At 37.9% G+C, this 14,236-nt stretch overlaps 1 protein-coding gene across 2 annotated transcripts in view; it reads right to left on the minus strand.

The window, feature by feature from the left end:
• The window catches only part of rasa3 (RAS p21 protein activator 3), a 28,791-nt gene that overhangs the window by 9,764 nt on the left and 4,791 nt on the right, over positions 1–14,236 (minus strand). For both annotated transcript variants that reach the window (XM_077712493.1, XM_077712492.1), the window contains exons 2-7: positions 7,484–7,601; positions 7,134–7,237; positions 6,181–6,275; positions 3,395–3,471; positions 1,228–1,308; positions 913–985 (exon numbers count right to left, since the gene is read on the minus strand). In XM_077712493.1, the coding sequence (XP_077568619.1) occupies positions 913–985; positions 1,228–1,308; positions 3,395–3,471; positions 6,181–6,275; positions 7,134–7,237; positions 7,484–7,601 (548 nt within the window). The remainder of the gene's footprint in view (positions 1–912; positions 986–1,227; positions 1,309–3,394; positions 3,472–6,180; positions 6,276–7,133; positions 7,238–7,483; positions 7,602–14,236) is intronic.

Consider the following 14,236-nt stretch of genomic DNA (forward strand, 5'->3'; position numbering starts at 1 on the left):
CACGTTATAAAACAGGATTTATATATTGTGCAGATTTCCATAATCCAGATATTTATGAGTCAGTGTTTAGTATGTATCTGAATCAATCACACTCTTGTCCTGCTGAAGAAACTGGGAAGAAAGGGGGAGGGGATACACATGAGGATGGGGTCAATAGGGCTATTGACCACTATCTGACTGCTTTTTGAAATGCTGCTGGAAAACAATGCATGCGTTTTCGGTTGGATCCTGCCCTTATACAAATTAATAGGATTGTATACAACATATAATATATACAACCTATAATACTCAATCTTTGTACACCACATGTTTGTACATAATTATGGATACACCAAGAGTGGAGAAGAAGGAAAGCCGTGGATAAATCAGACTATCCTCCAGCTCTCTTTTAGACCCCTCCCACCAACTCAACTTGAATTTTTTATATTTTGTATTCCAAGTTTTTCTTTTTGCTTAATTGCTTTAGTTGCTTCGGAATCTCAGAATGTTTAAACCTTGCTGAAAAGAGGCCAGTGTTCATAGTAACTACACAACATAATGAGTTAAGTGACGTGTGTAGAAGCTTTGAATGTGATTTATTTGAGAACCAGCCACATCTAACCACTTACATTTAATTTGACAGGAATTTCATACAGCTGGGAGAAGAGTTCTGTTAGATTAAATGAGACGAACATTGTGCCTAGACTGTTATGCTTTGATTAAAATATTTCATATTTTCAAATTCAGACATCTTACAAAGTTATCTACACTAGCTACACTCAAAGCCCACTCATATTTACCAGTAAAATCCCAAAACTTCAGCTTAACTATTTTTTAGTAAGAGACAACAATGGAGTGGAACGGTATAGTATTGCTTTGTACACAATCACACTGCTTAAGTTATGTCATACACTGTTAACAAAAGTTGATTACCTCAAAATAGAAAATCTCGTCAAACTGTGGGTTGTTGGTTTTCCTCTTCACCTTGGTCTTCTTTGCTTCGGACCTGAACAAATCGGAAATGGAGATGAAACTTTTAAATCAATATCAGTTACACTAGTATCATTGACATCTTACATTGCTGTTTTTAATGTTAAAATGTATTTCATATTTGCTTCTTACTTTAGATTCAAATCTGAACTGTGTTGCAATAACGTATTATATGTACATAAATAATACCAGTGACATCTTATTGTACTGGGTATTTATTTATTTATTTATTTATTTATTTATTTGTTTGTTTCTGACCTGGAAGGACCGAGTAGTGAGACAGCAGCATAAGGGTCGCATTGGCCGTTGACGATTGGAAGACCTTGGCACTCCAGCACTCTGTTTGGATGTAAACAAAGCAGTGTTTGTTTAGTTTTTCCCCCTTTTTTAATGAATAAATAAACCTCCAAAAACAGAAAACACAAACAAAACTTCCTGTCATATTTTCACTAGATACTAATTCTAAGGAATCCCATGTTCTGTCCTAAAGATTCAATTGCATCTAACAAAGACAGGTCAAAATACACTATGAAGTAAGTAGATCAACAAAAAATGGTTAAATCGTATCTTAAAAGCATTCCTTTGAAAGCCATATGGAAAAACCCAGAAGTTCAATATTCACTTGGGACTATTAAAGCTTTGTTAAATTCTCAATGACCATTTAATTAGTAGACAAATGAGAGGCAAGTGCTGTCAAGACTGAAAAATGACACCCAGACCAGCAGTGCCGAAAAGCTTTTAGCTTCCACCCATCTACTCTCTTTAATGCAACCACAGCTTTTAGCAAGTATCAGTCGTAGTAGACAAGTGTTTGTGTTTCAACAATATGGGAGAGCAGGGCATAAATGTGAGCCCTTTAACAAAGGCTTCAGTTTTTTTTTTTTTCAGGAAATGTTAGTTGTCATAAAAATTAGTGGAAGACGTGAAATCCCATGGGGGATGTTGGGATGTTTGTTGTCTGTGCGGCAAGTAGAAGCTGCTGATAAATTGAAGATTTACTAGAGGAGTAAATATTTGGGGACTCTGTTGGCTCCCTGACTCTTAGGAGGGAGGATTAAACCTTGTTAACAAGAGGTTAATTCTAAATATTTCATGATAATTAACATTGAAAACAAAGTAAAAATGTATATTGCTGAAATTTAGATGTTAGTGTAATATCATAATGCTAGAGATATTTCTTTTAAATTTTCCCATCAAAGATATTTAGGGGAGTCCTTGTGAGTTAACATGTCAGCCTCAGTTCGAAGTTGAAGAGTTAAATCCCCAATGGGTTCCCACCTTCCTGTGTATGGTTTTGCATGTTCTCCCGAGGCCTGCGTGGGTTTTCTCTGGGGACTCCGGTATCCGCCCACATCCCAAAAAGAGGCATGCTCGGCTGGTTGTTTGAGTGTAAGCGTGAATGGTTGTCCGAACCCTAGTGCCCTGTGATTGGCTGGCCACCAATTCACAGTGTAACTGTGCCTTTTTCCATATTTGAGAGAAATATGTGCACGTACAGTATTGAAGCCTATGTTTATTTTCCTTAGCGAGTGTAACCTAAGGCCATCCTGCTCACAAATGACATCATGCTGCGAAAGGATTATCACCCATCCAGGACGAGACACTCAGTAGGACGAATCACTTCCTGTGTGTCACGGTGATGCACTACTAGTCACACAGCCTGATAAATTAGCAACAGCAAATCGCAGCACATCTTTCAACAAAGCCTCAGTCACACAAATGCATGAACTCTCTCTCTCTCTCTCTCTCTCTCTCTCTCTCTCTCTCTCAATCTCTCAATCTCTCTCTCTCTCTCAATCTCTCTCTCTCTCTCTCTCTCAATCTCTCTCTCTCTCTCTCTCTCTCTCTCTCTCTCTCTCTCAATCTCTCTGTCTCTTTCTTTGACTTTGTCTCTGTCTCTCTATGTCTCTTTCTCTAGCCCCTCTGTTTCTCTCTTTATCTCTCTCTCTCTTTAACTCTCTCTCTCAAACTCACCCACGCACACCCTCACAGGGATTCCTAATAAAGAATAAGGGCTGGGTTAAGCATCTCTAATGCCAGAGCACTTCCTGTCAAATAAGCTTGTTTATGTAACTCCTGCTTGACCTACTATCTGGCCTCCTATTAGTCTCAACACTGCACTGAGCTCTGACATGTCGCTTCGAATGCCTGGCAGACAAATTTGTTTTAGTCCATGCTACTCTATTTCATGTTAAAATACACTTGTGTTTTGCTGTCAAAAACAATTCCATTCAGTGGTAGGGAAATTTAATTGCAACCCAATGAACCCAACATGTACAAAATGTAATTCACGCTGCAACAAACTGGAAATAATTAAACATTTGGCAGTTTAGGTAAAGCATTTGATTAGATGGACAGGACTTGACTCAATTTGAGCCTTTGTGTTTGGCCGATGTCATAATTTAAAACATGCAGGAAGCCTTACCGTGTGGCTAGTTTGTGGTTGATGACTCCGTTGTCTGTGATGACTTCACTTAGACGAAGCTCCAGGTGCACTTTTCCCTGCAGAAATAGCAAGGATACATGCGTGTAGTTTAAGCAAAAGTTACAATTGTCAAACCGCTCAAAGTATTTCAAGAATATTTCAATACTATACCTTTAACTTAACATTATAACTATTTGGTATTTTTTCTGTTATTATTCCAAACAAAAATACATCTCACAATTGTACGTAGTGTACAATGCTGATAATTAAACACTAATATTTGAATCCACATAGTTTCATTCACTATGTGTCCATAGTACATAGACGGTTAAAAAAAAAAAAATATATATATATATATATATATATATATATATATATATATATATATATATATATATATATATATATATATATATATATATATATATATATATATATATATATATATATATATATATATATATATACATACATAAATAACAAAATAACAGAGATTTCTTCATTGGTTAAATTGATTGAGGAATAAAGGCATTAAAAGTGACAGTGGCATTCCTCCATTAAGAGAAAATAGTCACAAGGAATTAATTTTCTTCCTGAAGTTATTGAATAAATGACATAATTACAGTGATGTGGTAAAAGCATCTAGCAAAGCTCCATTAATTAACAGCATCAGTATGCAAACACGCAGGCATTCCGCTCCATCTGAGCCATTTGAGCAAAGGGAGGGAAACACAGAAGCACGGGGCCAACAATGTGTCTTCTATTGAAAAGAGAAGAGAAACACTATCTTCTGACTTCATTTGATCCATCACACTCTCTTTAGCTCTCATTCTCTCACACATCCTTCCGCTCGACGCCTCGCTGGATGAATGTGTCTCTGTTTCAGTGTGCTGCTCCAGGGCGACACACACCCATCTGTCTGCAGATGTTACCATTGCATTCACTGTGTTTAGGATTCTCTGTTAGAGCATCTGTGAGGAACTACTAGGGTGCGTATGAGTGGATGTGGGTGTACTCCTGACTGTGCATACATCTGTGTGGGTGAGCCAGACAGTTGAATAGTGAATAGCGGAACAGTAATGCTTGTGGGACAACTACTGGAAGCTAAATCCTGAAATACAACGAGGACACCAACATAGCTTGAACACCACATGGTGCAGATTGTCTTCATATATGGTGGGAAACATTATTACCACTTATCTTGAGATGGGCCTAGTTTGTGAACAGTACTGACAAGGAAAAAAAAGATAGTATGGTTGGACCCTTTGGGGCAGGTCAGTATTTCCTTAGTCTGGTTTTTGGTGTTGCTCAACAATGAGTCATAGCAACAGGAAGTTTTCATCAGCTACACTGATGGCATGCCACTGTGTCACAAAGAAGCATTTCCTTAGTCTTGACATCTGACAGAGGCAGACTGATCTACTGTAATTGTCCTTCTCTCACCGCTTTGGAACACACTGGTGTGTCAATGTAAGCTGACACCAAATGTATTTGTATTCAATTGAACTAAAATAGCATTAGAATGTAGATTTGGGAAATTAAAAAAAAGATCAGACTTGTGGACCATCAAGCCAATTTTTGTTTTGAATGTGAGAGTAGATAAGGAAATGTTACAATGTTTAAATATTAACTGACAAGCATGAAAAGGTCAAAAGAGGTTAATGGTGAATTCAGGCCTTATTGGGATTCCTAAAAGTTTAAATATATATTTATTTAAATAATACCCCTTGCCATCCACATTTACCGATTGTTTAGGAATCCCCTTTTGGGATATTGTTAAACATAATTTCATCGCAAACTCCTTCAACTCGTGTACAAGGTCGACATCTACCAAGGACTTATGGAAATGGAAGCGATATAAAATGTCAAGACGACCTTTTTTGGCACTAATCAAAGAAGCTTCTCAGTTCTTTTTGAATACGAAAAACTCACATCGCGCATGGAGACATTTCTAAAGAAAAGGACGGCGTTCTGTGCATGGCAAATTTTCACTGTTCTCAGTCAGTGTGACAATAGGCAGTAAGCGGCTATCCATATTAAAACCAGAACGAGCTGGTAAAAATCTCTGATGGCTTAAATATGCCCATTGAAATAAAGTATCTAGGCTCATTCCCAATCAATGCCACTCTCCATCATAGTTCTCTGGCTGTCAGCGCTATGTTTTTTGAATCTGTATTAATAACAATGATGAGTTTAACGACTTGACCAAACAGCAATGATTCTATTTTTATGTTAGGGTTTCACGTGGTGTGCGGCTTAGGATCCAAATGCAGCGAAGCAGGGGGAAACGGGGAGAGAGGTTGCATTAGCGTAACTTCAATAACACCGACTTATTCACAAAGACAACAAAGCCTTAAATACAAAAACTGGGGAAAGTTAAAATAACAACTAAGACAAAGGAACCAAACATTAAGTGTAAAACACAGCAGTGGACGTGAATGTAGGACAGTTATAGGACTAAACAGTGCAAGGTAGAAACAGGCTTGAACACCAGACGATCCGACAAGAACTCAAAAATACACGGGGTTTAAATAGACAGACATGGGTTGAGGAGATAATTGGAACACATGGGTGACACGAGGGGCAGTGAGCAGGAGACACCAAGGCTGGAGAAACAACAGGTGAACTCAATGGGCATTCACAAGGACTGGTCACACAGAGAAAAAAACCCAAACACCAAAATCCCTACCAAAACATGATTGAACCCATACCTAACATTTGACTTCTTGTAATCCCTATCTTAGATTTGGAGTTAGAGTTTGTGCATTTTCTCACTCTGTACTGACCTGCACCTCTGAGTCAGCGCTGACAGGTTGGAGCTGGAACCAGGTGTCTTTTCCATGATATTTCTGCAGGTCTTCTTTCTTCACTGCAACTTTACCTGCACAGATCGTTGCGTATCAGAAACAAGAAATGAGAAAAATAAATAAAGCAATCATCAAAATTAGAAAGAAGTTTAAAACGCTCACATAAAAATTAGGAATCAGTTTAAAATGCTCAATTGTGAGCAAAATGAGTTGACCACAAACACATAGAATGCTGGTGTTCAAATAATGTTTACATTTTCAAATTGTGTAGTACAGTATAAAAGCACAGACGCGCGCTGAACTTGTTGACTTCCACTTTCACTTTTTTCCTGTACAGCTTATCCTCACAAGGGTTGCGGGGGTGCTGGAGCCTATCCCAGCCAACTATGGGCAGTAGGCGGGTCAACTGGTGGCTAGCCAATCGCAGGGCACAAGGAGACAGCAGTAGGCAACCATTCACACACACACACTCATACCTAGCAGCAATTTAGAGTGTTTAACTAGACTACCATGCATGTTTCAAATAATTTATGGTGTGCTATAGTAACACTTTAAGAAAGATGTTATGAGACCAACATTGCAGCAGTGGACACCGTCCACTTGCGTTCATAACTAATGATATTCTATTTAGACTGGTTTATTTGTTCATGCAGCTTGATGCACTTTCATAATTGGTTGCTATCATGACTGGCCATATTTGAGAATTGCACTTGTGTGTATCATTCATTGGCTTTGCTCAGAATTGAGGGGTAAGAGAAGGGGTCAGTGAAGTGCAGCCAAACTCAAATCTCATTAGCTGTTTCAAAATGGCCAAAGGCCATTAAGCGATGTCGCACTTCACACAATATCTTTAATGACTGTCTGGTTGGGTAGGTTAATTCCACTTAAATAAAACATGTTTTTTTTCCACAATCTTTTGGCTTTTTACTTACCAATACTTGAGTCCCTTCTGAAGACATCCCTGTCAAATATATAGAAAGAAAGATGTCTGAAGCTACGTGGGATCTCACAATAGAAGTCCTCTCCATAGAACGGACTGCATGAAGACACAAGAAAAAAATTGTCTGATGAACAAACCAACCAATCAATCCCTTTCAATTTTCCATTAGTAGGAAATAAATCAATAAATGAACATAAACCATGATGCAGTTCTTCATTCCTTGTACGGTTTAATTGATGGTAACATCTCTATCATTATGATGAAATGTGTGTCTTATTGCAATTTCCTGTCCGTACAGACAAAAAAGAACAGGAAGTAAAAAGAGGCAGGATGTCCTCATACCAGAGAGACTTCTCAACAATCTTTGTTCTGAAGACTTCTTCTTGGTCCAGGTTGACAGTACAGTAACAATCCCTCATCCTGTTGGGCCCTGGATATGGAGGGATGTTTTTAGCTTCCCCTGCAAAGTGAATGTGAGAAAGCGAATAAAGGTGAGTGAGTGGTTGTTATTCAGGAACGCTGAGATAAGCAACAACAATGTGTTTACTCATGCACGGCGCTGTGAGTGATGATTTATTTAAGAACAGGCATGGTAATAAAGCACCCTTATGCAATTGTGTACAGCTGTTTGTGATTTAAAAGAAACACATACATAAATTATCATTACATCATCAAATCCCACAAAATGGAGAATGTCCCATAAAGTGTCTGCCTTTAAACAGGTCACGCTGTCATGTCAGTGTCTGAGACACACTGAAAACCAAAATTGGCATTTAAAACAATGAGTGAATGCAAGTATTGCATGTCATCTTTGTGTGTGTTTGATCTGTGAATGAAAGGAAATAAATGGGACACTTCCTTTACCCTCTTCTGTCTGTTCCTCAAAAACACTACGTGACAGTTAGCACACCCTTTCACAAGAATGTGGTTCAACCACCCACATTGGAAAAGAGGCTTCCACACGCATCCCATTACAGACAAGCACATACAAAGGTGGTGCACCAGTTCCATATGAGGAATATCCATTCATTTTCTGAACCCTTTATCCTCACAAGGGAAGTGGGCGGTGCTGGAGCCTATCCCAGGTAACTACAAGCACCAGGCGCGGGACACCCTGAATCAGTGACCAACCAAATGTAGAGCATAAGGAGAGACGAACAACCATTCACGCTCACACTCATATCGAGTGGCCATTTAGAGGTTTAACCAGCCTACCCTGCATGTTTTTGGGATCTGGGATGAAAATGGACTACCCGGAAAAAAACATGTTTTTGTACTATATTGTTATTTTTATTTAAAATAAAGTCTAGAGCAGTATTACCCAGCGAGTCAGGATTACCCACTGACTGACTTTTGGATTTCCCCTTCAAGGGTCGCCAGAGCAAAATACAATGGAGAATTATTTGACAGTGATGGAAAGATAGGCGGAGAGCAAGACAGAGCATGAGTCAAACATACTAAGTCACCTGAAAGCCAAGAGAAGGAAATATCACAAAGCATATGTAGCACTTGGCTTTTCTGTCGGTGAGAGATGAGGAAACACTGATATATTTGCTCTGCCAAAAAGGGCTATCAGCCAAATAAATTGGGACGTCATTTAAAGACGTAACACCCCAATCACGCAAATAAGCCGTTTGAGTTTTTTTCAGTGAAACATGCCGAATATTTGCAACATCTTATTTTCTTTCGCTTAGCCAAGGTATAAACAAAAAACAATACAGAATTGATGCACATTTAGTCTCTTTTGTTATACAAACAAAAAATGTTAAATGTTAAAAATGTGTAATATATTCTTAATTGATGTTCACTACTCTTTTCTCTGGCTTTAACCAGGATACTATCTTTGCAGAGGTGTACTTTGAATTTTAAACAAAATTTATACTATTTACAGTGGCAGCAGATAGTTTAATTCATCCTTGGGGGATTTGCTGAACTATAATAAACTGCAATATTTTGCTTGTCAGGGGAAGGAGAGAAAATAGACATTTGACCCTATATAACAGGCTGTAAAACAGCGAACAGATTCTCTGTGTGAAAGGACCTGATTTGTGAAATAGTTTATCAGTAAATGCATACTTTACATATCCAATCATTTTTGCAATTCCAATTGCTTTTCCAGTGGTAATATTACAGACCATTTTATTCACATACTCATATTTCAAGTGAGGAGCAGTATATTGACTGCTTCTGCACCCACTGTGACAGTTTGAAGCTGTGTGACTAACCAAACTGGTCAAGAATCACTTAAAGATACTTAACACTGTTAGGGTGAAACAAGTTTAAATTTATCTCTTTTACAGATTGCCATGCAACTGCGTGTCAAATATATTTGCAAAGATGAGTTCTCCATATTGCCAGTAGAAGACCAAAACCAGAAACTAAAATATTCTTCATAAATGATAAATAAAGAACATTTCTGCAATGCAAAACAGGCAGAGTGGATCCCTCAGCCCATGGGCTTACCACCCGTGGGACGAAGGGAGTCAGTTATGTAGCACACTGGCATGGCGTGGACAATTACCAGTTAAACATTGTAATATTCCAAGAGAAAATGATAATAATATGAGATTAAAATTGAAATATCACGAACAATAAGTCCATATTGTAATATTACAAGATTCAAATTATAATATTCAAGACTAAAGTCGTTCTGTTGCTTATTAATGTGAACCAGAAGTTGTTCGGTTTTACTGGCATTAACTTTTGGCGACGTAAAGTCTGTGTGAATACAGAACTGCTTTTTTTGCAAAATATTAATAGACTGAAGTTATGTTAAGAGAAAAAGTCATAAAATTGTGAAAATAAAGTCATTTTTATGTCACATGAACTGATTTTTGGCGATGTAAGGGCAGTGTGACAAATAAACGAAAGTGCAATACTTTTCAGCTTTTCAATCCAAAAGGTGCCCCACAGCTCAAAACGGTTAGGAAACACTGTCCTAATGGATACCTCATTAACGGTGAAAGGCAAGGAGTATCCATTTTCAAACGTGCCTATCCTGTTCAATGTCGCAGGTTCCTGCAGCCTATCTCATCTGACATTGATCGAAAAGCAGACAGCACAATAAACTAGTCGCCTGTCAGTTGCTGAACTTGCACCTAAGTCAGACGAACTTACCACTTGATTACACAATCACCGACCAAAGCAAAGGACAACACTGCACATGCAAACTGCAGGGTGAATGCTTGTGTACAACCAATGTACACCCCTTCTCATGAAGCATAACAACATCTGGTTACAAAAAGGGAAAAAAATATACATACTGCAAAAGGACGAAGGTATGATGATGAACTCCCAAAGGAGTCTGTTACAATGCAACCTAAGCCAATGTGAGACACTGGGGACTGTGTCATACATCACAGTACACCATAACAACAATCGTTCACTCATGAAAAAGACACCCGGGTGCTAAAATGGGAGTCCTGCCGCACTCTGCAAACAAAATATTTTATTCCAACAAAGCTATTCTTTGGCAGCTAAGTGACGGTCTGGCATATTTTCTTTGTAGGCTTTTTTCTCTTCATTTATTAGATCCCTCAAACGCAATTCCCTCTTTGTTTGTTTATCCTTTCACATTCATTTTTCATTAGCAATAGTTCCTTATTTCCATTTACTACATGCAAAATGTGTTTTCCTCTCATCCATGACCCCCAAATATGCCTTGATTGCATAGCGGAATCAAGGTTAGATTGATAACAAAACCATTGTGGAATTACAGGTGGTAGTTGTTGTTTTTTTCGGTGGCGTTTAATGGCTTGGACCAAATATAGCAAAGTGAAAGCACAGAGAATGAGTACAACATTAAACACATTCCAAGAATTGTTCTTCTAGAATAATACGTCTATGTCTCAAACGCTTAGCAACTTTATCACTTTCCTGTAACTCAGTGCATATTTGGCCCTGTGCTTTCTTATATTTATTGATTCATATAGTATATATGAGGGGTGCCGAACAAGTTAGATACAAACGTACGAGAGTCAAAGAGATACACCACGCAATGACCTGCCAAAAACGAACAGACACACAAAAACACACAATTAAAATGAGCCCATATGAATTTGAGTTTGTATATGCAAAATATGATAGGAAGCAAAGAGCTGTATTCATTCTGGCCAGAAGCCGCATGCGGCTCGAGAGCCCTGTGTTTGCCGCCCTGGTATATACAACTTGCAGCAATGCCAGCGATGTTATTTTGATTTTTTTGTTTACTCAAAATCATTTGATTGGTCTATCTGCCTGTCTACCATTATAAAAAACAATTCACTCATCCTTTCTATTTTTGCTTTCTAATCTCCTTTCGCATTGTTGCTTTTATGTCATTCTCTTGTTTTCATTCTCCTGTTAAAAATAAAATGAAACCTTGTTTATCTTTTTTTAAATCACCCCCACCCTTTCTTTCTCTAAAGGGGTTCAAATTCATTTTCTTTATACAATATTAAAAACAAGCTGAAAAAAAGAAAACAGCTTTCTTCTATCACCATCCAAAGCTACCTCATCTGTGTTGCTGTCCTTTGAGAATATTTTGCCTTATTATGGGAAAAAACAGACTTCTCTTGAAAGCTATGTATAAATTGAACAGGAAGATCACATGTGACAGAAAAAAAGAAACAACTAAGAGAAATACCCTAAAAATGTAAACTCTAGGTCATCACTTCATCTAATTAGAGTTCTACCGAGTACAAGAGGTGAATGTTAGACACTTGAAAGCACAAATGATTCGAGCAAAGGCTTCAAAATGGGTTGCTTTGTTGATCTTCTCACTAACTGGCATGTACAGTAACAGCAAGATGAACTTATTCAAATCTCTGGTGACATGAACACACTCAAGAATATGCACGCATGGTTATTTTCAGTTGCTTTTCACCAAACTAACATGCCATGAGCTTAAGAAAACAATGAGAAAATGTACTGTATGTGAGAAAATCACTAGCAGAAGACTTAGGGAGAACACCAACTGTCGAAGAGAAAAAAGGAAAGAGGGGAGTGTAGTTAGCATTGGAGAATGCTACAAGAGGAAATGAGATGAGGAGAAAGGAATTTCAACTGGATCCAAGATGTATTTTGAAAGGAACTAAAAACACACAAAAAATAGCTGAGACCCAGATTATGTCAAAACATAAGATTTTTTTTAATCATTGCAATCAGTAAAGCCAAATGTTTCTCATAGTGATTCTACACTATAGCTGTTATAATAGTTGTTCCAGGCATGTCCCACCAAGAGGAGGCCCCGGGGACATCCCACACACTGGAGATACTTTAGACTGGCCTCGGAATGCCATGGGATACTCCTGGAGGAACCGGAGTGTATGGTTGGGAAGAGGGAAGTCTGGGTTTAACCTGTTACCCTGTGACCCGAATAAGAAGAACAAAAGGGATGGCTGGATTTTGGTGGGTGGGGGGGTTGGTTTTTTGGGTTATATTTCACCACTTAATGTCAAAGAATATTGCCATGCTGACACTATGGAATAAGTCTTGTAGAAAACATCCACTCTGAGAGACTAACTGGTTCTTCGGCTGAACTCTTGATGTGACAATTACACTCATGCAACTTTCTTTTAATTAAAGGCTTCTTGGCATTCTCTTACTTCAAATCTGCATGCAAGCAAAGAAACTTAAGGTGTTTATTTAAAGAAAACAACAATGGCAACACAACATTGGTGACTAATCATTATGAGGTTCTCCAATTTGAGGCTTAGGCTCACCAATTTAGGCCAAAGTTTCCTTGTGTCCTACAGTTTAATATATATATATTTTTTTCCAATCATGTTGACCTTGGTGTTTTCTGTTATTTTACATATATTTTTAAATCTTTTTTAAAATCTCCTACAGTATAAATTGTTTGAAACGTTAGTTATTGGCAGTGTTAATCGACAAATCAGCCAGCATGGATTAGTGACTTTAGTCACTTGGTTGATACTTAATCCTGAGGTGACTCCAGGGCTAAGAAAATTATATAGTCACACAATCCCAGTAATGTCTTTTCCAAACGAGCCGTGAAGTGAAACTTTGGCTGCCAGCGTTTTTTTTCTTTTTGTTGTTGTTGAACATAGGACACCCTGACGTGTCTTATTTACACAAAGAAAGACACAATTCTCAAGAATTACAACAAAGGAATTCCAGAGCAATGAGAGAGGGCGCAGAGTCCCCAACAAAGTTGAGGTTATGAAGAGCCGTTAATGTTTTGAAATGTTATGGATAAATTGAGAAGACTGTATTACCTCTCATATCATCACTAGAATCATTCGGTTAATGTCGGTGTCATTCCAAAGTCATGCAAAGTATTCGGCTGCAAATCTACCATAGTTCTTAAACCAATATTTTGGTTGGGAACCGTATGATTATGGTTCCGATGAATATATCTATTTAATGTTAATTTGTAATGGCAGAAGTAAGCTGTGTGTTTTGTAATTTTTTAACATAATATCGAGTGCTTTGTTATAAAAATTTGCAGGCCCGATACATCTAATTTACAGTGCAACTTTGATTGCTTGCTTGCCAGTATTACTATTTTGGGAAATATGTCTGGCTTTAAACAGGACCTCTTATAATGTACTATGCCTTTGTCTGATGTATTGAAAATGTCTTTTTCAGCCCTTTAAAGTACCAATAGGAACCTTATCCAAAACATATGCCAAATGTGTTGGAATTTTTTACTTACAGTTAATAACTGCTCATGCAGCACACCATAGTCTCTTCGAAAATGAAGAGCATTGGGTTACTGATCAAACTCATTCCAATGTCGTGCTAGAAGCAGCTAATGTTCACACCAATCTGGTACGACTCAATGGAAAAGTTCAGAGACAAAAATACACAACCACAAACATGCACTCAAACATACTTGTGCAAAGATCTTCTGCAAATTCACTAAATATGGGCGGGTGTAAATCTGAGGATGTAAGGGTATTCCATTATTTGCTCGGCATCTAAATGGGAACTTTTAAAAAAGTAAGATGTTGAAGATGGTGAAGTCTTGGAAATTCACAAAATACAGAGAAGCAGACATGTGGTTTCCAAAAGCACAAGATCACCTTCTGTGGAGAAAGTTCTATGAGGTTTGGGGCAACCTTTTGTTATATTTGAGAGATACTGTTCCAT

The sequence above is a fragment of the Stigmatopora nigra genome, chromosome 3, assembly GCF_051989575.1.
Source record: "Stigmatopora nigra isolate UIUO_SnigA chromosome 3, RoL_Snig_1.1, whole genome shotgun sequence".
NCBI classification, from domain to species: Eukaryota; Metazoa; Chordata; class Actinopteri; order Syngnathiformes; family Syngnathidae; genus Stigmatopora; species Stigmatopora nigra.